Below are 23,978 nucleotides of genomic sequence, written 5' to 3' on the forward strand. Positions count from 1 at the left end.
AAAAAAAAATGAATTTCAGACTTAAACGGGATTAGAACCCATGACATCTGTGAAGCCGGTGCAGTGCTCTAGCAACTGAGTTATCAAGCCAACTGGGAGCTAGTAATTTTGTAAATTCGTAATATACCCGTAAAGGTGATGACATGAAAGGTCATGAGTTCGAATCCCGTTCAAGCGTGAAATTTTTGTCAGGCTTTCTTTTCAAACTGCTAACCGCAAGTTGTGTACATAACTGCGATTGATGATCGTTCACTTATTCTTCCTTTCTTTCGCAGTTCAATGTATGAATTTCATATATTTCACTTTCAACGAGAAAGTTTGTTTGTATTTTACCTGCCTTAGACTCCATAATGTAGCGGAGGTCCTCTTTCGACAAGACGCCATTCCAGAGTGCTAACTCGTCAATAGCCATTTTTGTGCTTCTCAAGCGGGCAATACTCGCCCCAAGAATAAGAGTATGATACGGAGGTACTGGCGCAAACCTGTAACTTTGTTTAACTGTGTCCTTGACGTAGGGTAATGAGCTACAGTTTAATAACACATCTATCTTATTTTCTACTTTGTTCCAAATCAGCGTTACAAAAACCCAGCTGGAATAAGTCCAGTTCACTTCCACATTTCGCTGGATGGTGGGGCTATTCACATGGACACCAAAAACATCACCGTTTATTTCAACTGTCGTTCCCACCGCCCGCAAATCAGATGCTATCTGCATAATGATGCCCTCTGTCTGCCTGTCATTCATTCGCAACCAAAACGTCACCGTAAAGCCAGTCTTACATACATCCGGGTTGCTAATGCAGTGGTATGAAACGTTCCCCAAGTCGGCCCAGCTCCCTATCCAACCGTCCAGTTGAAGTCCGTTTTTGCTGTAGGCTGGTACGCTAGTGGTGCCCCGCTGGTCTACAACTCTGCGGTCCTGTAAGGTGTTGAAAGGCCAATAGTGACTTGCCTGTTGGTACCATGGATCGTCCCCTGTGAAAGGTAAAACATCAACGTAAAGTGTTTGTGTTTAAGGTGGTAGTTTCAAAACCATTGTAAATCTATTCAAGATGATTTCTATGTAACGTTAGGGTCCTTAAGCAATGGCAACGACGACGACGGCAATGAAATCGTCAGAAAACAATGGTTTTTTGAAAATTAGCTTAACACTGGCAATGCTCTTGCGTTTTAAGTTTATTCCAGAGTAGAATGACAAAATAACGCATGTGCCGGTACCCAATGCATAACCCAACGCTCCAAACAAAAACATTTGTTTACATTGGTGATAATTAAATTTAAGTTGGTAATTAATTGAAACAGCTATGTGTTTGTCTCGTAGACTCGAACAGTGACTGCATGGCGGACCTGATACAGTAAAGAGGAAAACAGGGAGATTTTACTCCATGGAGGCGAACGAGAAAGCGGGGAACTATGATGGGCCTTGAGTGAGCTCGAGGATGATGGTTAACCAGTGCCGGTTTGGAAGACATAATATTCGCTGAGTAGACACATTACAGGTAACAAACGTTGCAAAATCAATTAGACATCCAACTCATTTCTAAGGGCGCATTCTTTTGGAACTCTTCCGGAACAGGAATGTTCGGAATAGTTGGTAATCATGTTCTTGCAGAACCTTTTCCGTTTTCGGAATGAACGGAATAGCATTTTGTTTATTCTGCTCCAAATACCAGAATGAACGGAGTGAACACGGTTTATAAGGAATGCGCGGAATATGCCTCCTTTTGCGAAAAGTTTGGCGGAAAGATTGTGGGTGGGCTGTTCCTCGGTAAAAGCAATATGGCGTCCTTAAAAGTGACCTCTGGAAGTCGGATCCAGACTATTCCAAGGGCTGGTTCTCAGGTCACCTCCTCCATTTTCAGAATATGTGTTATTTTGGTAAACCTTATTCATCTAATTCGCTCATTCCTAATATATACTACACACTTTACAAGAGTCAAATGTGTGTTCATTCCTAACCCGGAATAGGAATAAACGGAATAGTCACAAAGGAATGCGCTTTAAGACACCTGACTCTTGTATAGTACGTATCTACAAAATAAAAGCATTATTGGTAGATTTTGTATGATGGAATAAACACCGCACTTTCAAGTCATTATTCCATCCCGTTTTCTTCCTCTGAAATCGTTAGTTGTTCTCTCCTCTAACCTGCGAGAATGGACGCCTTTTCCATCGGCTTCTTGTGGTCTCCTATTTCCTTATCGAGGATCCTTACAAGGGCTAACCTCAATAGGGAAATTCACGGGTTCACTTTATCACTTTAACATACACCGCAGAGTTAATTTTAATCTCTTTGATCCATCATCATTCGATATCTGGGTCTGCTTTCATGTAAATCATATATCCATGCTCATAATTGAACACGTTGAGCAATTAAAGTATTTTTTGTAACCGGTAAAAATTGAGGCGGCAGTTAGCACATGCACGCTTTGCGGATCTGTTTTCTTAAGCTTAATTCATGCTTCTCATTCGACTGAGTTGTGTCGACTACAATTCAAGTTATAAATAAGAATCCAGTCTGCACATTGTTTGACTTTTATTCCATTCACCTTTCAAAGAGCAGTGTTGCACTTGTTTGTTTGGTTTTTGGGTTGATTTTTCGAGGTTTTGGCAGTTTTATCTGTCGCATGAATTAGATGCGAGGGCACAGAAATGCGAATAAGCTGTCGTTTCGAGTTGTATCTGTAAATAATGTTTTTCTTTCGTTCTTTGTCGTTTTATACCCCTGGCCATTAACTAAGGTAACGATACATAGCTAATGCTTTGAAGCATGCAGTAATGAACTTATCTACTGAAAACAAGATTAAGATAACATTCAACAAGGACCTTAATTTGTTTACACTCTAGTTTTAGCTAATCTTGAAATAACCCAACATAAGCCTTTGTGATAATCCTTTTCTTGGCACATAACCAAAAATTTGGAATGGTGAGGAAAGTTGTTAATTTCAAGAGAACAGTATGACACTTACACTCGTTGGATAGTTGAGGTGTATTATGGTAAAAAACAACATACAAAGATAACGCATTTTTTGTGGTTTTTAAAAGAATGAAACTGGTTACTAGAAAACATGTCTAATTAGTTGAGGTTTTAATAAAGAAAATCAGATCTTGTGACTTTAGTGATTTAAGTCTATAGAGGTTTGTTTTACGTATGTTTTAAACGTGTCTTATTGTTAGTATTGAAAATGAGTTTGTTAGTTTAAAGTTTGGATTGTAGAAGATTTATAAACATTGTACAAAGGATGAGTTTTTTTTTTTTCGTTTTTATTTTGTTTTTTGGTGGTTTCTAGAACGGCAGGTTGTATACAGGTCTTTAAAGAGAACTCAATAGGAATGTAGGCAGTTGGACGCTAAAATACTCAGAGCTCGGTAGAAAACACTCGACCATTTTCCATCTCCCCCGAACAAAAGCACTTTATAGACTTCCGGGAGAAATAAATACTGAGTGTGTTGCAATTTTGTGAAACGTGAGATGTGAAGGGTAATTTTTACCATGTTTCTGACCCCCAATGATGTGTTAGTGTAAGCATGTGTTTTACACCTGTCGTGAACTGTACTTTGAAACCGATCGAGTAATTACCAGCACGGTTGAATACAAAGGTTTGAGTTGCATTTTGCAGAATGTAAGCCTCAATAAGCTTGGTCAAGAAAGATAAATAAATTTACAGGCTTCTACAAGGGTATAAAAATCACGGATCTCCTTAAAGCAGTTTGACATGGGATTTATCATACGAGCAGTCGTGTGACTTGAGTTTAAGATAGGGGTTATAGCACTTGAAAATGCAAATTTAGGTGTTGTAGCTACTCGGCAGAAAATTATAATTCACATCTTAGGTGATAATTTTCTCTGATGTACAATGTAGTGAAGAGCGAATTGTATATTAATAGGTCAGTCTTGGTGTAGCATCAATGGGATTTTAATCAACTGAATTACAAATATTTGTTTTTGATGCAGTCGAAAGATCGATTGGGAATGAGAAAATGGCTTCGTTTGAAGTTCTAGTTTGCGTTGTCAAGAATAAAGGAAATATACAGTCGGCTTTTAAACGTATGAAGATACGAGAGTGAGCAAAACCGACATATTTTGAGCTGTTCTTAATTGTATTTTTAAGACAAAGTTAATTGACTAGCTTTTAAACATATTAGCTTGAAGAATTCATACCTGTAATATTGATTCCGTTTGCTATCCCAAAGAACTGGACGATAACATACGAGAAAGAAACGAAGAGAGAGCTAAGAAATGCTGACTGAGAAACGTATCAATATAATATTCAAAGTCAACGCCTGAAAACTACCGATGAGAAATTTTACAAACCTGGAATAAAATGCCAAGAATTGCGAAGATAGAAACCTTTCGACCAACCATCTCCTTGACTAAGCTAAAGCAGAAAATAAGCTTTAGTTTAGTTTAGCCATGCAGCGGTTGACTACATGCCTTGCTAGCATCGTCGCAATTTATCAACCCACTGTCCTCGTATTCTCCAACACGTACAAGAGCCATCTAGCAACATCTCTATGGTACTCAAGATCTGTATTCAAAGTACAACGGAATAAAAAAGTTCTTGTTAATAATTGATAATTGACAGATAATTATTTCACCGAGCGGTAATACGCTAAAGCCGAACTTTTGAAAATTTGTGCCAAGGGTGTTTGGAGAGATTAAAACGATAAATGACCGAATTTGTTAGTTCGTTAGCCAAACGCAAGAAGTTTTAACGTAAACCGCGCCAAGAATGTGGTTATATAGTTGTCATTAGTGTGTTACAGAAACTCCCCCCACGGGAAACCCCTAGAATGGGGAAGAGTGCTCTGTTAGTACTAATGTAAAATTCACTAAACCGCAATTATTCAACATTTACTTGTTAGGGTACCCTATAGGTTCCATTACGAATTTCGCAAGTAGTGTAATGTTATCGAAGGTTTAAAGTAGCAGCAACCGACAAATTTCATTTCAATTTCCTTGAATAAGGAATTCTACAGAAAGCTAAATTCGACTAAAGGCTTTCGCAGGATACGATTACGGAAAAACTAGCTATCCTTAAACTGTAATCGTTCATGCTAATTCTCATAACATGATTCGTTGAAAATTAAGGGAGATTGTGGGAATTTAAATCATTCACCGAACCTTATTTTTTGCCGAGATGCTATTGAAAGATTAAAATAGAAATGATTACGGAACTTCTAGAATCAAGAGTTTCAATAATCTTAACGAAGATATATCCTAAATAGTTTTCTTTTTTGGAAAAAAACAAAAATTGAGGTTGACCATGCATGGTCAAATCTACATTTCCTTATCAAAAATTTATTCAAATACACGTGATTACAGTTGCTTTTGGCAACTGTCACATTTAAGCCGGGGTAAATGTTGTAAGAGAATATGTCAAACAAAACGCGCTCATTTTTTCAACCGAGTTTTTCAATGTGTTTATCGCTCATAAAATATATGCATGTTTTCGTAAGTCTGCTTTTGTTTTGACCGCTGTTTCCTGCTAGAAATGACCGGAAAATAATAGCCTGTTCTTCAGGCGCCTAAAAGGGGGAGAGGGAAAATCCAATGGTCAATTCGATTGGAGGACATTTGCCTTACTTTGCAATCATTACTTTTGGTTGATGACAGAAAAGAAACCGAATTAAGTGTTACTTCCTCGCTGCTAAAAATGGCTTACTTCCAATAACGCCCAGGAAAACAACAAACAAGACACACAGATAACAAATTTCATTTTGAAACATGTCGAAAAGCAAACATCGCCACAGGAAAGTACTGTTCAGTAGCTTTGGAATTCATTTGAATGGTCACACTTTAGGATTTCATCCAAAAACAATAAAGTTAGAGCCACCTTGTTCAGAATAATGAACAGCACTACAGAAAAGTACTTCTCAGTAGCTTTCATTTGGATGGTCAAACTTGAGGATTTGATCTACAGACTCAAAAGTTAGAACCACCTTGTACAGCATAATAAGCAGCACCACAGGAAAGTACTGCTCGGTAGCTTTCATTTGAATGGTCACACTTAATGATTTCATCCACAGACTCAAACGTTAGAACCACCTTGTACAGAATAATAAACAGCACTACAGGAAAGTGCTGCTCAGTAGCTTTTATTTAAGTCCACACTTTAGGATTTTATTCCCAGACTAAAAAGTTAGATGCACCTTGTACAGCATAATAAACAGCACCACAGGATTAAAAAAAGCTCTTGGCTACATTTTGTTGGGAAAACGAAGATTCGGAATTATATCTTTCGTTTGTTTCAATAAATAAAAATGTAACAATGATTAAACTTTAAAACGTTGTTTTAGCAAAAACTACGGTGTTTTAGATAAAACTCTGTATGTAATTATTATGGTACTAAACGAAATTCAGCGTTATTTTCTCTTGCAGTAATCCACGACGTGAATAATTCAATGTTTACACCTCCTTTTAATTTTCTCGAAATGATTAAATTTGAATCTGAATTATAATTAATGTGAAAACATTTGCTTTCTCTTGAAAAACAAATATGTGTTTTTCTTGCCTTGAAGGTTTTTGCTCGCTAGCAATACGATGGGTAAAGTTTTGCAGTTTTCTTTATGTTGAATAATGGAATAGTTGCTTTTGCCCGAGTTACGCACTCACTGAAGCACGGATTTTAGCTTGTTATTCAAGTCTCAGCAATTATTATTGGATTTTGTTGTTTTCATTCTCTGACGTGAAATAAAACCATTATTTATCTTAGGATTAATGAGGTTGTGGGGAAGAAGCTAAGAATTGCTTTTCCTAAACTTGAATCATTGAAAAAATTTAGAAAAAAAAACATCATTTGTTAACGTAAGAGATCTTGCACACGAGCAACGTCTTAACCAAGTCAGTTTTTCAACAAGGAGACTTGTCTAGGATAAACTTGTCAACGAATTTTGTCTAAAACACAACACCTGTTCTAAAATTTTTTGCCCGGATAATTATGTCTTCGTTAGAACCGCAAGATTGGCTTCTCGTCGAATTTTTCCTTCACAAGTTTCCTAATTAAACAATTCCTTGCTTTGCCAGTTTTTTTTTTTTTTTAACAAAGAGACGTGAGGGAAAAACTTGATAAATTTTGTCATCTACAAGATATTACACTTGTTAAATGTAAACTATTCATGGAAAACTTTTCTCCTTTTTAGTCAGCCCAACCCATTCTTTTAACGCTACTAGAAGCTAAAACAAGCAGTGCTGTCTCGTAACATTTTAATACGATATCTGAGCAAGTCTTTCCATTTCAGTATTTTAGTATTTTGTATTTAATATTTGTATTTCAAATGCATGGTTACATTTTAGAATTTTATCCACAGACTAAACAATTACAATACAGCAACCATGTACAGCATAATAAATAACACCACAGGAAAATACTGAAATATTCTGAAATTGCAATCAGGAATGGACATGATGTCATCTAAAATGTGTATGACACTGACTTGTAAAACGTTAAAAACCAAACGTTTATAAAAACTTAACAAGACGTTTCGGCCGAAAATCTTCGGCCTTCGTCGGTTTAAAAATGACAAATAAGCAAACGCTTATCCAACGGTTTACAGTTTGCACGTGCTACAATCACGACGCGTAACGAACGATCACCACGCGAGAGAACAAATCACGTGAGTGAAAATAATGCTAAGTAGCTTTCATTTGAATGGTCACACTCCAGGATTTCATCCATAGACTCAAAATTTAAAATCACCTTGTACAGCATAGTAAACAGCACCACAGGAAAGTACTGCTCAGTAGCTTTCATTTGAATGGTCACACTTAAAGATTTCATCCACAGACTCAATAGTTAGAACCACCTTGTACAGCAAAATAAACAGCACCACAGGAAAGTACTGCTCAGTAGCTTTCATTTGAATGGTCACAGGTAATGATTTCTAGCCGCCATACTGCGCTCCGCTCGCCCGGCTCGGCCATTTTTTTCGCCCTACACCCCACTTGGGAGCCTTTTCAGAGGCTATAGGACTTCATGCACGGAGTCAAAATTTAGAATCACCTTGTACAGCTTGACGAACAGCATCGGAAAACACCACTCGATAGCTTTCATTCAGTTACTTCATGTGGTCACAGATTATGTTAGGATTTCATCCATAAGTGTAAAGTTCAGTAGAGGCACATCGTCCGACTCAAGATTGGCTGCTGGGAGTGAAAGAGTTACTTTGTATATCTTTCCATCTAGCAAACATGGAACAAGACCTTGAGGAATTTTTGTAAGTGTCGTGTTTTTCATAAAATTATTAAAATATGATTGCAAGAAAAGAAAGGAAACTGTCTGTAATATTTCATGAGTTCTGATTGGCATCGCTTCAAGGAATTGATATTGTACACATGAAATAAATAAACCATAATTTTATTCTTTAATGAATAGTTCATAAAAATCCCTCTTCTCACAGCAAAGAAGGTTTGCTTTATTCAGATATACTAAAAACTTCGCTTCGTTATTCACTTTCTAGAATATAGTAAACGTAGTTTACTCATTGATACAAGCCTACCAGTGAGCATCTTTAGAACGGTCTTCTTGGGAAAATACAGGTTCATTTGCAGGAGAGAAATCGAATTTAAGTGCACAGATTTCGTCCAAAGAAATTCTCGAACGGTTGTTGTATCTGTTTATCTCTTCGTTATTATTCTTTTCTTTGTTAGTGAGTAGTGTTTCGTTTTTTCATTGTTAAGGTATATATGAGCTAAGCTCATGAAACGTGTTAGTAATCGTGGTTTGAAATGAAAGCTCAAAATTAATCGTTTGTCTAAAAGAAAAGTGAGACAGACGATATGATATTTTGAGCTGAATCGGTAAGACAAAGATTAATGTTATTGTAAACAAAATATATCGTAACACTCTTTATTTTCGACAGAGGAGGACAATGCCAAAGAGAGTGAAATATATATAAAAAAGAAAACTTAACGCTAGACGTATTTTTTCAGTTACTGACACAGGCATTCTCGGAAAAGAAAATTCGAGTTCACCCAGCAGGGGTCGAATCTACCACTGAGCTACAGGAGACTCGTGGGAGCTAAGGCCATTAAACGAGGTTCATGTGACAAACTTCCTGCATACTGCTAAGATCTAAATGTCGCTGTGTGGGAAAACTAATGTAGTAGCCTTTGGGCGAATCATTAATTCCAAGAATACATTTCAGCGGCCCACTGACTGTTTGCTGTTGAACGTAACTCAGACTTATGTCTGGAAAGTCCATTAGAGGTCTCAATTTATGACATCAGTTTAGCTGGAGGATGTCCATTAATTCACTTTTTGCTTCTCTTTGTTTACATTCATTACTTTCTAATCTTATTTTGCCAGTATGCCTCATTTATATTTTAGAACAAAGTTGAATTCTTTCCACGACATTTCTGAAAATTCCCTCGTCACCGTTTGTATTACAAAAAAAAAATGAAACTTTTCCAAGGTTCAAGTTACTGAAATTCAGATTGTGGTGGAGGTTTAGACTTTTCAGGTTTTAAATGAGTCTCTTTAAAACATCGCTTATCTAGGACAAAATCTTATATTCTGCGTCACTCTTTACGCTGCTAGAATTGTATAGTATAAATAATTTCCATGACTGCAAGATAAGAGAATTTTTTAGTGGTAATGACTTCCACAGATTTAATTATTAACGTAAGAAACCCGAAGGTAGCTCTTACAGACACGTTCGAAGTTGATGTTTGCTTTTTCGGGCATTTGACAGTGAAACTCCGCTTCTAGAGCCTTGTGATCCTTTAGTCAGTTTCAGAAATTCGGTTTTAGTTGTAAAGAAAATCTGAAGTTTTCTTCTGCAAAAATATCAACTAAAAACACTAGAACACTATTCCTTTTGTTCTTGGAGAAAAAAAAATAAAAAATCACTTTTTTTAAGTGTCAATGCCTTTAGCGCAGAGCACTAATTGAGGACACTTAACGTTCCAGATCGAATTGGAATTTAGAAGTGTTGGTTTTTGAGGAGAGGGGAAAACCGGAGTACCCAGAGAAAATCCTCTCGGAGCAAGGATGAGAACCAACAACAAACTCAACTCACATATGACGCCGAGTCCGGGAATCCAACCCGGGCCACATTAGTGGGAGGCGAGTGCTCTCACCACTGCGCCATCCCTGCTCCCCAACAGAGCAAAATGGATATAAGGTCAGATAGCTTTTTCTTAAAACCAACAACAACTCGTAAATTCGTGGAATAAGATTCCATTTCCTACAACATGTTGTAACTTAAATCTTCAGCAAAAGCATCCGAACAGATCAACTGTGTTAGATTACATAGATATGCGTTTGAAAGGCAACCAAACGATCTGGGGACAAAAGAGACAACATTTTAAATATTTTGCTTAAATGTCTCATTGGGTGTCCCTGAACTACTTACACAGTTCAATACGACCTGTACAGTCTCTAAAAAGTTCACGGATTCTGCAAAGGAATGACTGCCATCACTTTACAGTGAAACCGCGATTTACCGAAGTGCTAAGGCACTAGGGAAGTTGATTGGTTTTATCGAGGTATTGGTATCGTTGTATCGAGGTATTGATATCGTTGTATTGGTATCGTTATATTGAGGTTCTGTTCCATATATTTTAAAAGGCCAGGCTAGAGAATATCGTTCGTACTTAGGGTGATTCGTCTTACCCTTCTTATGGTCTGTTGGTTTGGGGTGCTTGTAGCAGGACTGCAAACTACATGTACCATAGGATTTTCTCTCTGCAATGCTTCTTTAAGAAAATTTCCATTCAGTATATTTGAGTTTTTCCCTTCATGACAAGATTAACATCATTGAGCAGAGCTAAGCTATAAAGGCTTTAGGAGCAATCGTTTTTTGGCGAACTGCAGGAGTCGTGCAGACCCGTCAACACTCTTAACCTCTGATTATAAACTATTACTTTTCGAGCTAACGTTCAAAATACAATCCAATGTTATGCCATACCTTGAGCAGACAGACGAATTAACAGTTACTCAGCTCTTTTTGTGGCACTCAGCAGTTTTGAAAATGACGAACAACTTGATAGTATTCATAGGCAATACCTTATGTAACAATATCGCTTGTAAACGTGAGGAACTTAATAACAGCGCATCTTAATGTATAATCTTTCTTAAAACGTGTGGCGATAACTGAGCAGAGAGATGAATTAGCAGTTACTCTTTGTGTGGCACTCAGCAGTTTTTAAAATGACGGAATTTCGATAGCATTCAGAGGCACTACCTTTTGTAACAATATCGCTTGTAAACGTGAGGTACTTAATAACAGCGCATCTTAATGCAAAATCTCTCTTAAAACGCGTGGCGATAACTGACACTTTTAAACAAATTAATTTTTAAAGTACACAATAACTCCAGTTTCAAAGATACTTTTTCATGTAAATTTTGAATTAATAACTTACTATTGCCAAGGGACTGTGAAACAACTACCGTGAGGGGAGAGGTTGGAAAATGAAATTCATGTTGGAAGAAATTCCAAATGAAGGAGTGAATTTAACTGTTATCCATTTCCTGAACTATCAGAAATTATGTACGACTTAATCCCCCCCTTCCCCCCCCCCCCTTGTTATAAAAAGAGCAGATAGAAGGAAAAGAGAGTTTGTTATTTTCTGCTTCTTCAGAGCTTCCTCAACTGAAGTAAATTAATCAAGAACGTTTGTCGTTGTTCACCACAAAAAAACGGACGAAGTTTGCTTGCGTGATTTCCTGCATTTTAAGGTTACTGTTAGATGCCATACGTTTGTAAGTTGTTCCTAATTATAGTTTAGCTTTTAGTATCTGATTTGTGTTGCGACATTTTTCATCTCATTAATTTTGCTGTCATACGAATCCATCCCCTAGAAAATTTTTCGTTAACCATCGTCCGACCGACCCAATTTTGGTCTCTATCTATAATTTTCAAATGTGAATACGAATACGAGAATGAGTACGAGGACGACTTTTCAAATGTAGTTTGCGTGGTTTAGATAATCAATTGTTAAACCAATCTTGTTTCAAGGGTATCTGCTGGTAAACAACGGGAAGGAGGGAGAGTTCTAGGGATGTGGCTGATTTGAAATTTTAAAGCGGTACTCGTTCTCTGATCTGAAGGTCCCTATTCACCTGTGACACCACCATCTTATTTCTAGATTCTCCTTCTCTGCTAGGAAGCATAAGGAGAGCGACATTACGTGTTTGAAATTTGGAAGTCGATCTCGTATTCAATCTCGTACTCTTCTAAATATCCCTATTTTTTGAAAACCTTTTGCCTCCTTGGTGGTTAATTACTTTGGAGCAAAACCCGAGTCAATACAAAACGTCGGGCCGAGTCTGTCTCCACCCCGGAGACTCCGTCAGAAAATCGAAGAGTAATAGAAACTAGACATGGGGGAAACAGAGCGCCAGTGTTCTGCTCCCATCTTCCTCCGTTCTCACACGCCGGTAGCTTCGTTTTGGTCTCTCCAACCATCTTCTTGGGTTATTTTCTCTTTTCCCTTCAATTGGTTATGACTGCACGAGAATATCAAAGTATCCTTTGGAGTGGAGAAAGACGCAAATAAAAAACATAGTACCTTAAAGAAATGTGTACGTGACAAGCTTTACGTTTTTTAAAAGCAGTTCCAGATAAAAGGTAATTTCGGTATCATATACTTGTTTGGTATAAACCAATCAAACACAACTTCCTCACCGGGAAAATTTCAACAACGTAACGATTTGTAGATTTAAAATTATTGACGTTCAATTGCGTTTCGACTGAAATTGTTTACTGTATAGGACAATTTTGACAAAAACCTAAGTTAGTATTTTAAGATCACGGTCTGTTTAAAAGAGATTTTAAAACAATGAAGGAGTCAGCATGGAGCAAATAAAACTAATTGCGGTATATATCAGTGTATAGTAACCGTTAAACTTAATTTGGGATTTCAAAAACAAATATCTCGGACAAAGGTTTGAGAAAATAAATATTTGTATATGATATTTAAACCACTAACAGAGTCGTATTTTTAGCTACCCATACTCCGGTTGTAGTGACAACGTAATAGAATATGTGTGATTAAGGAAATTTTCGTGAAAAAAAAAATCGCAGTTTGTTTTTCTGCATACGAATATTGTGAAGATTGTGCTCCTTTTTGTATATCGATTTATATACTTTAGAGTCATGTTTAATCGTTCCGGTTATCAGTGCGGTTCTGAGGAAATCTTTAATGGGTATCTGCTACCTTTCTGAATCTAGTCTCTTTAGAATGTGTGAATAATCGTTATCGTTGATAAAATGCAAAGCAAGAGCTGGAGATGTAGTAGAAGAATTTCAAACGAAAACAAACGTATGACAGGTGGTTTTTTCAAAGGCGCAGCATGAAAAATTCTGTGGCAACTATGGGGTATAATTCGTACACTGGCGTTGAGATTGGAAACAACGGTGCGTGCCAACAAATCTCTACCTTCGTTTTTGTAAAAAAAAAACACAATTTTTTTGTTGCTTCTTCTGTCTGTGCAAATAATAGGTATACCTAATTTTAAATTCAGTTGCGAGGTTTTGAAACCTGGAAGAAAGCGAACGAAACGGAAGCAATGTTTGAATTTAGATCACAGTAAATTCACACTGCTGCGTCAATAATTCTTGAACTCTGAAGCAGCTTTGCAATTAGTGCTATGAGTAGAGTAGACGTTTGTTACTTTTCGTTCGGACAAACTAAGGTAGTCATTACGTCTGACTTTGTTGCGACACTTAAAATAAAAACGCACATTACTGCGTTCTAGTTTTGTCAGCATGGCGTGAATTCGTATTTCTACCTCAATCTCTTACTTCAAAGTCGTTTTGGAAATTGTACTTTAGAAGGCCAAGATATTATTTGAAACAATCGCAGCATGATATTCCCGTTCCCAGTTCGTTTTATCTTAACATTATGATTAGAAACAAATATAAAATTTCTTTACCCACATATAAAGTGTAAAATTTTTTCACATCGACTTGAAAATACCAACAATATCAACTGCTCTAAGCTTAGGTACTAAAACTTTCTGTGCCTCTTACCTCTGAGCTTAAAATACGCGTTTTCCTTTGATTTACGTTCCTGACGCGAATAACGCTACAACGAAACTTTGAACTCTACAGTGGTTGTTTTAGTGTATCACTGTCGCGATCATACTCATAGCATCAAAGATTTAATTTAAAGAGGCGATCGAATTCGTTTTGGCCTTGGCATATGCGAGGCGGGCGTATTACAGTTAAAAACTAATTATTGAACGCGCAAACGAGAAGATAGCATTACCATTAATTTCTGAGCCATACTTTTCCATAGCAACTCAATTGACGTCATAATAATGTGGTATGAAAATCATTCTGAAATTGTAACAACTCATTTTAATTCATTTTCTTACCGAAGAACTCCATCGATAATTTAAAGTTCTCAAGATGCGAGATTTTTTTTTTCGTGTAAGTTTGCGTGCATGCCATATCTCTGTTTTATTTGTAGACATAATTAACTTTGTCACCAATGTATCATAATTGAGACTCGATTACTTATAGCCAATCCTCGTATTTGTCTTAACGAGAAGCGGGAGATTATATTTGATAAAAGCTATTCATTTCGCCAAAGCTATCAAGTCAATATACATGAATATAGCACTGGTAAATTATTAGCAGCACTAAAATGAAAGTAATATTTGAAAACGTGTCGCTAGCTTCCATTTTGATTGAATATAGTCGGGCGACCTTATTTTATCAAATTTAAGGAAAGGAGTTAAAATATGCTGAAACGGCTTTTAAACGTTATTACAGCAAGTTGTTTCTTATAGCCCCTGAAACTGAGGCTGTTAAGATCGCTATACCGTATCTTTACAATCTTGCGACATCTGTGCGATCTCTCTACAATTTCAGTCTATATCTTTAACATCTTTTATGGCTCTTAACGATCTCACTACGGCAACACTTTATCATATCTCTTTGCGGTCTCTTTACAATCTTTTCCAATCGGAACCCTTGAAGGCTGTTGCAAATTTTGTGGTGTCTCATGTGTCGTATACACAGTAATCCTCTGGCTTTCCTCACAGTCTTCTACAGTTAGCTAAGTCAAATTGAACTGGATCGAGGACTGAACATCTTCTTTCTCAGGATTTTTCGGAATGCTTCAACAATTTTCAGAACAGTACAAAAAATGGTCAAAACCACCTAACTGCGAAAATTTGCGAGAATCTTCGAAAATAGCTATTGAAATCGTTACGTTCTTGAATTTTTGCCGGTGAGGAAGTTGCGTTCGATTGGTTTATACCAAATTAGTACACGATACCGAAATTGCCTTTTATCAGTAGGAGCTTTTAAAAAACGTAAGGCTTGTCACGAGAACATTTCTTTAAGGCACTGTGTTTTTTATTTGCGTCTTTGGCAATCATGGGAAATTTTCATTGAAATGGTCGAAATGTTCAAAGAGCATTGAGACAGTTTTCAGAAACTATCGGAAAATTGTCGAAGATTTTCTAATTTTAATCCTAATCTAATATTTAAAGCGTTTCTTCTCTCTACACTGTAAATTCAAAAGATCTCTTTTAGCCCCCAAACTGGGTCCGTTTCAATAGGTACAGTACAGTGCAAGGGCTAATTTGGCTAAATGGCTAATTTGGCTAAATGAAGCCAAAGACATTAGAGGGGGCTGAAATGGTTTCTGGGGGCTAATTTGAGTCTGTTACATAACAGTAAAAATAGTTCTAATTTTAATGTCCAAAGTGAACCCCAATGCTAAATTTTGAGTCCCACGGTGGGCTGAAATGGCCCTTGGTAGCGCCGCTTTGTGCCCCGAGTTGTGACCAAAATGGTTCCTCAAAGTGTAGAGACAAGGGCAGTTGTAGACCCTCCCCTCGTCTCTCTTCTCCTCTCCTCTCCCCTCCCCTTATCTCCTCTTCTCTTCTCTTCTCTCTTCTCCTCTGCTCTTCCCTCCCCTCTCCTCTCCTCTCCTCTTCCCTCCCCTCTCCTCCCCTCTCCTCTCCCCTTCCCTCCTCTTCACTCCCCTCCCCTTTCCTCTTCTCTCCTCTCCTCTCCCCTCCCCTCCCCTCTTCTCTCCTCCCCTCTCCTCTCCTCTCCTCTCCCCTTCCCTTCTCTCCCCTCCCCTCTCCTCTTCTCTCTTCTCCTCTCCTCTCCTCTCCTCTCCTCTTCTCTCCTCTCCTCTCCCCTCCCCTCTCCTCCCCTGTCCTCCCCTGTCCTCCCCCCTCCCTTTTCCTCTCCTCTCCTCTCCTTTAGCGTTAGCCCTTCCTCAGAGCGAAGTAATAGTAAAGAGATTCGAGTGTTAACATTTGGAAAGTCAGCACTCGAATCTCTTTACGGTGGCCACACTTTAACTCTGTTGATAAACCAAACATTTGTGTCTTTAAACCCAGTTGATTAGGACTGTAGTTTGTATAATTTGGAGTGTGCTTACTTAACAACAACTTTAGTTAATTTTTAACCATATCTTTTCAGGAAAGCTTAGTCAGGGAATACACTACGAAAGAAGTTGAAATCACGGCGAAGAATTCATTGGACAAGCTGTAGAAATTAGACCAGAAGAAAACGTTATTATGGTAAGCGCTTAGAAATAGTATTAAAATAGACTCAGTTAAAAATAATGGCTGACATAATAAATAAATTGGAGGGAAATTTGATTTTTAATTTATCAGAATTGTGAAATGATTATTTCAGATTTTTCTTGTGGGATTGCGCGGCGATTAATGTAAGCTGCAATTATTGTCAGCCATCAATTTTCACAGTTCAAGGATCAGCATCTTATAAAAGAGCAAAGCTCAAAATAATAATAGTTCTCTAAGCTGAAGCTGATTTCGAACGACAAATTAAATGTGCGAATTACCATCAAAACTCACTTCTTTCTTTTCTTTCTTTCTTTCTTTCTTTCTTTCTTTCTTTCTTTCTTTCTTTCTTTCTTTCTTTCTTTCTTTCTTTCTTTCTTTCTTTCTTTCTTTCTTTCTTTCTGTTGTTACGTGCCTGTAGATTTCGTGCGAAGCGCGCGGATATCAAGTTATTCAGTATTGGTTCAAATGTGATAAATCTTAGCCTGCGAGCAAGCTCTCCGCCCCTCCCCTTCCCCGAGAGCTTGCTCGCAGGCTAGGTAAATCTATACTTGTTGTTTCCAAGCAACCATTAAAAGAAGGCATGTTCTATATAAAATGCATCTTAGTCAATTTTTTCATTGGCTCTTTATTGAAACAGGCATTACACATCGGCACGGAAGTTCTGTACAAAAAAAAGCGAAGAAACCTGATGGTTTTTTTTTTTTTTTTTTTCAAAGCTGACTTGACACATGCATGCCGAAAGTGCTTCCTTTGAGGTAAGACAATAATTTCACTACCCTGATTTGTGCTAACTAATTTCAAATCCTACTTTTCAGTCCAAAACGTTACTTTTTCATGACAAATTCTACTCTTTCAGCCCAAACTTTATATTTGAGTGCAAATTGTTTTTTTTTTCAGTCCACAACGTTACCTTTTTTAGTGTAAATCCTGCTGTTTTAGTCCAAAACGTTACTTTTTCAGTACAAATCCTAATTTTTCAGTGCAAATCCTACTTTTCCAGTCAAAAACTTTACTTTTTCAGTGCAAATGCTACTGTTTTAGTCCAAAACTTTACTTTTCTTGTACAAATCTTACTGTTTTAGTCCAAAACTTTACTTTTTAGTTCAAATCCCTTCAAATCAGTTCAAAAAGTCGAGTATTGCTTTCGTGAATGAAACTTTGTTTGTATTCTAAACGTGTCCCAAGTTCTCACTTGGAAAATCATTAAAATCACTTTTTTGCGCGGAAAAACATTGACTATAATCAAAATCTTACGTTGTCATATGCTTGTCCAAAAGGGACGCGTGTCATTTATCTGCAATTTTCATTTAAAAAATTGGTCCCTTACTGTGTACATGGGAATGTTGTCGTGTATAAACGTATCTTGATGTAGGTATGCGAACATGCGAAGTTTGGTGTCTATATTCGAAACTTGATGAATATTTATTATACGTGATGTACTCGCGTGCGAATCTTGATATGTGTATTTAAATCTTGTTGCAGACATATGCAAATCTTAACATATGGTTACTAACCTTAACATTGATATATGAAACTTGATGTAAATAAATAAATCTTGATATTTTGTCCCTTTTGGACAAGCGTATTGCCAGTTTACGCGGTTTTTGGCGCGATTTTCCTCATGTTTGCTTACATATAAACGCGAGGCTGCGATTTTTTATAGTTTCCTGAACAGTGGTAAAATGTTTAAAAATTGCAAGATGGTTCCACGTATTTCTCAAAACTTTATTTTTAAAAAAAATGTTTATGATTCATGTCATTTATTTTGAGATCTTTATTTCTTTCAGTTGTTCGGCCAACTCAAGTTGGATTTCGCACAGTGGGGCTAACAAGAGATGAAGAGAGGAAAGGAAGGAAGAAAGCCTGCTTACATCACCGTAAATATCATATCTATTGTCCTTTAGATCGCAAACAAGAAGTTCCAGTACAAAATAGTGCCAAGCTATTTTAAGTTCAAGAAATTTCGATTTCAATCAAGTCATTTAACACATTACAAGCTTCGGAACTGATCTTTGAATTACGATGCTCTTGAAACTGTGGCTGATTTGGCAGTGCATAGTTTTTAGAGCACGCTTAGTTTACGGGGCACTTGTAATTATACCTCACATTGAGTCAATCTGCAAAATTCGATTCCGCTTTTAACCCTGGTTTTCACTAGCGACGTAAGCACAAGCATAAGAGTTTTATGTCGAGTGAAAACAAACGCGACACAAGTACAGGCGCAAGCACGAGCATAAGAGTTTTATGTCGAGTAAAAACGAACGCGACACAAGCACAGGTGCAAGCACAAGCATAAAAGTTTTATGTCAAGTAAAAACGAACGCGACACAAGCATAAGAAAAGGAAAAATTTTGATCCTTGTGCTTATGCTTGCGTCGAGGCCATTTTCATGGTGAAAAAAGCATTCTTATGCTTGCGTTTGTGCTTGTGTCGCTAGTGAAAACCAGGCTTTAGGTATCAAATTTGGATGTGGATACGATTCTTTTTGCATTTTTGGAACTGTTTTGAAGTGCCGTTGAAAAGCCAACGCACTTAGGGATCGCGCACGAAGCAAATCTCGCAATACAGCCAGTGTATGTTTTCCAGTATAATAGATTTAATTTTCTTTTAATTCTGTCTACAGAAATTTCTCTAATGTGACCAAAAACTGAGGTTTAGTTCGAACATTTTAAAAATTAGAACTCAGTGAACAGATGCTTTCGGATCAGTCAAAAATTTTCAAGTATTCATCGTGTTCTGTTTCTTATTGCAAGCCTTGTATCGTGCACTTGTCCAAAACCAGAACAAATTTTCAATAGTTTTATCGTAGCATTTTTCACGGTTTAAAGATATTTCAAGTTTTGGTAATATTACTTTCACGCAAAGATGGTGATCGAGTAAACATTACTGTTGGACTGCGAACTTTTCAAGTTTGTAGTTAAGGACGGTGCCTACTAATACTGAAGTATTTTTGTGTGGCTTATGACTATGCGGGGAATGCAGATCTTAGCAAGGGCTATTGAAATCCAAAAAGAAACTTGTTGGTTACCACGCATTTTTTAGCGTTTTTGTTTTTCCAAATTGGAGCTTTATTATCTCTGAAAAATGCATGGTTGCCCCAAATTTTTTTTTTGGATACCAAGGGCACTTGCTAAGTTCTGCTTTCTCCGCATAGTTTTAAACCGCGCAAAAATATCCCTGTATTAGTAGGCACCACCCATAGGAAACCCGAGTATCTCGAGATGCGCAGAACGTATGCGCAGTAACAAAAGTAGGCACCGTCCTTAAACTCTAATGTTTTCGCGATTGCTGTTAGAATGTTTCACAGTTTACTAGAAGCAAAAACTTAACTTTCAAAAACTTGAAACACCTTTTAAAAACTGTTTGTTTTTGTTGTCGACAGTTTCGAATCGTCTCAAAAATTTCAAAAACACAGATTAGTTTGACTTGCAATCAAACTTTAGTTGCAATTGTGGAATTTTTTTACTTTTCAATTCGTCATTTATTTAGTTTTCTTGGATATACTGCACTGTATCTACAAGTTAATTATTACACTCGAGTAAGCAAAGGGGTTGGAAATGTTGTAACAACTTTATTGTTTGTAGTCTTCAACAATTAAAACAGTTATTGTAAAATTGCTTAATTGTCTTGTAAATGATTGTAACAATCAATAAAAGACACTATTGTCAAATCAGCAATGAAGAAAAGTAAAGTTTTTGTTAATCAACTTCCCCTTGTTTACTCTTAAAATAAGGACAACAACGACTTTGTGTGGCTGGAAGTGGGTGACAAAGTGCTCAATTAATATTTTAACCCCTTGAGTATCAAGAAAACAAGACCTACAGCCCAAGGGGATGCACACGATGGGAGAGGAAGAGGGAGTTGGCCTTCTCTCAGGGTCACCATGAGCGTTCCTGGGTAGAGAGGAGGGAGTTGGGCCTCCTCTCTGATTGGAGGGAGTGGGCCTCCACTAACCTAACTCCAGGGGGGTAGGGATTGGAGGGAGATGGGTCTCTAGAAATTGAGTCGTACTCGTCCTTGTCTCGCCTCGACTAGCTTTGTGGCTATTTGCGGGACAAGCAACTTATATCTGAGTTTGTAAAAATAAATTGTAGTCGTTGTTGTTGTTGTTGTAAAAGTCTGACGAGAGGAGCACTTCATCATCATTCCCATGTTTATTTAAACACCTTAAACACAACTTACAAAGAGGTAATGCTATAAATTGACAATATAACTTGGGAATCAAAATCTTACGCGTTTATTACTGGACTAGGAAACTAATTAAACATTAAAATTAATGTTCATTTGAATAGTTAACATACATAAACCTAGGTGAAGTACTTAGTTGCTCTAAGATTTCTATTGTTCATTCTAACAACTAACTTATCTATCAACACCAACCTAGGTGTGGTACATATCCTTTCGAAGATTTAAATGTTCATTCAAGTAATTTTAACGCTAATGAACAGGAACAAACAATATAACACTGAATTGCTCTAGGATTTAAGTGTTCATTTGACAATATCCAGATGTCTGAACAAGCCCCTAGGCAAGCTATATTATTGAAAAGTGTGAGCCAGCAAGAACTTTGGGCGGGTGGGAGGGAACAGAAAATAATCCGAGAAAAATGATGCACTCGTGTGAGAACAAAAGTCTAACAAAAGGCAGTGAACGAATTTAGCAAGCAGATATCGAGATGGCAAAGCTCATTCTGATTGGATAGTTTTCGGAATTCTCAGGTGTGGTCATCCTGAGGTCAGTGATTGGATGTTTTGGCAAAGCTCATAGCTCAAAATAAAAACAAGAGTTGTTGATTAACTGAAATTTATTTCATATGTTCAATAAACTGCGATAACTCAGGACAACGTTTTAAAGTAGGGGAAAAGTCGATAGAAACTAGGACAAGCCATGCAGAAGCGAGAGAGTGGCTGTCGTTACCCTCCAAGACAGGACACCACTTTCTTTCTATTCTTTTAAGAAAATGATACCTGAAATACAATCAATGATACCAGACTTAACATTAGACTTAATTTCGTTACTCCATTGCGATCAGTTAAACGAACCGCCTGAGTTAAGCCCGGCCAATGCTGTTTGCAAGCTGTGTGCACATTAACCCAGAATTAAAAGTTATCGAAGTTAATTCTCCTTTACTCTAGATAAATAGCGTTCGATGCGAGGCAAACATTGCGGGAAATACACAGTACAATACACAGTACAATACTATAGTTTTGCCATTATTTGATTACTGTTCGCCTGTCTGGGACAGTTGTGGGGCTGGAAGCAAAGATTACCTAGATAAGCTAAATAGACGTGCTGCATGCATTATTGAAGGTCGATCAGTCGGGGCTGAGGAATTAAAATCAACACTTGGTTGGCCCAACCTACAAGCGCGCAGAAATTATCTCAAATGCCTTTTAGTCCATAAATGTCTTCACGGAATAGCGCCTTCGTACTTACTTTCAGAGTTTAGGCACGCGCATCTTTACCATGACTATAACACCAGAAGCCGTGATTTGTTGCGCCCTCCCTTCGCAAAAACTGCTAAATATCAGGGGAGCTTCAGAATAAACGGTGCTCGAACTTATAACACCATCCCGAGAACCATTAGACAGGTAGTGGCGTTCAGTAAATTTAAAACCAAACTAAAGTGCCACCTTAAGCAGTAACGCCCGCGGTACATGCTGCATTTATAACTTAATTATTTGTCTAGTTTTTTATTTGCTTTTTTTTTTGTTTCAATGTTTTGTGTTTTGTCTTGTGCTGTGTCAGGGCTCCATTTAAACTAGCTCTGCTAAATTGGATGCCCCTGGATAAATATTGTATTAAATAAATAAAAAAAAAAAAAAAATATAGCTTGAAACGTTCTCGTCATATATCTAGTTATTGAACTGAACACTGCTTTTCAAATTAAAGGCAGTTTATACAATCAGTTTTATGGCCTAAAACAGACTTGAATGCGTATAATCACATTCGGTTTCCTGGTGACAGCCGTTCTAAGATGTCAAAAACCTTCATAGTATCTTTGTACAATAACGTTAAATTTCAAACAGCAATTTATTCCGCAAACAGAAAATTTAACTGAGAATTTCTTTACAAAATTTTGCATTTCCTACCATTTTCGCCCCGATTATTCATGATCCCCTAGCAAAAACGAAGAATTTATTTAACAGTTATTCCACTAGCGCTCGTTGAATATCTTATAGGGACCTTAAGATTGAGGTTTTTCCTCGTTTCCCACAAACCGCAAACCTCTAAAAGTCACGTGACTCCGATCCTGCCGTCCCGTATGACGTTTGAGGTTCAGTTTAAACGTCAAGGACGCTGTCTAGAGGTAAGTGAATTACGGCCGAGTTTTTCGCTAGTTTTAAACTATAAAGCCACGTTTAAACGTCAAATTTACTTTCTTCGAAGAGTTATCTCGATCAATGAGGGGCATGTTTAATTCAGTTGCGAGATTACAAGAATTAACAGCCACATTAGTACATGCATCGATACTACGTATCCTCCATGCATCCGCCATCTTGTTTTCCTGCGAGTATCCCATGATGCATAGCTAAAAAGTAACCCTCAATCTTAAGCCTGGACTCTGAACATACGGCGAACTCCGAACTGTAAACTGCTGGCTGACGTTTGCGGTTTGTGGTTTAAGAGGAAACCCTCAATCGTAAGGTCCCTAATAATTATCCCGCGAAATCGCGCGGAATATCGCCTGATGCTTAGCTGACGAGGCCATAGGCCGAGTTGGCTGAAATCAGGGGATATTCCGCAAGATTGAGCAGGATAATTGTTTTATTATTCAACACATGGATAACAAAGCGCATTTTTATTGCGGAGGAGCTGGAGACGATCTTTATTTTGCCATTTTTCTCCCCGACACACAAAATTCCGTATATCGCAGGATATCTGTTGACTACGGACGACGAATATTCAGTGCACCATGACCATATTTGGGCACAGAGGGCCCAAGTTCAAGCTGTGAGCGATGATCATCGATCTTGCGGCCACGGCGCAAATATAAGAGTTTGTATGGGGATATTTACGAAATACTGGAAAGTTCTTTAAAATATTGAGACACCTTGCTTTTACGGTGTATTGCTTATTGTTGCTGATTTGAGGCCATTCTAGCGAACTCGTTATCGCTTCACAGATTTGCGATTACTCACTCAAATCAGCAAAAGAAGCCAAAAGACACTTGTAAGCAATACACCTTAGAAGCAAGGTATGCCATTTTTATTAAGAACTTTCCAGTATTTCTACCTTCTAAACCCGATCGTAAACATTCCCATACAAACTTCTATATTTTCGCCGTGACCGCTATTACACAAGATGATCATCGGTCACAGCTTGACCTTGGGCCGCCTGTAGTTTGAACAGTGCTACAATACGTTGAGTAATAACAGATAATATCTAGCCAACAAGCGGCGTAGCGCCTAACTGGCTGTAATCATTTCATATCCAAGAAACGAAGTGGAATAATTGTTTAAGAAATATGGCCAG

General features: G+C 37.5%; 1 protein-coding gene and 2 long non-coding RNA genes across 8 annotated transcripts in view; 2 read left to right on the top strand and 1 right to left on the bottom strand.

Moving 5' to 3' along the window:
* Positions 1–14,191, bottom strand: part of LOC146481780 (uncharacterized) — a 44,925-nt gene extending 30,734 nt beyond the window's left edge. For 3 of the 6 annotated variants that reach the window (XR_014864315.1, XR_014864316.1, XM_085107817.1), the window contains exons 1-4: positions 13,978–14,190; positions 4,316–4,529; positions 4,163–4,196; positions 334–975 (exon numbers count right to left, since the gene is read on the bottom strand). Coding sequence is in view for 4 of the 6 variants with exons in the window: in XM_085107817.1 (XP_084963943.1) it covers positions 334–975; positions 4,163–4,196; positions 4,316–4,366 (727 nt within the window). In the remaining 2 variants the exon portion in view is untranslated. Of the gene's footprint in view, positions 1–333; positions 976–4,162; positions 4,197–4,315; positions 4,530–8,003; positions 8,217–10,911; positions 11,072–13,977 lie in introns of those variants that run through there. The other 3 variants (XM_085107820.1, XM_085107819.1, XM_085107818.1) reach the window with 3 other exon arrangements.
* LOC146481783 (uncharacterized) lies at positions 845–17,213 on the top strand. Its single transcript, XR_014864345.1, has 4 exons — positions 845–984; positions 1,322–1,499; positions 16,396–16,496; positions 17,140–17,213. It is a non-coding gene; the product is annotated as an uncharacterized LOC146481783 (long non-coding RNA).
* A 4-nt stretch (positions 17,214–17,217) lies between these two features.
* Positions 17,218–20,118, top strand: LOC146481784 (uncharacterized). Its single transcript, XR_014864351.1, has 2 exons — positions 17,218–17,257; positions 18,290–20,118. It is a non-coding gene; the product is annotated as an uncharacterized LOC146481784 (long non-coding RNA).
* Positions 20,119–23,978: the final 3,860 nt, after the last annotated feature.

This window comes from Pavona decussata, unplaced genomic scaffold (genome assembly GCF_977016875.1).
Source record: "Pavona decussata unplaced genomic scaffold, jaPavDecu1.1 SCAFFOLD_48, whole genome shotgun sequence".
NCBI lineage: Eukaryota > Metazoa > Cnidaria > Anthozoa > Scleractinia > Agariciidae > Pavona > Pavona decussata.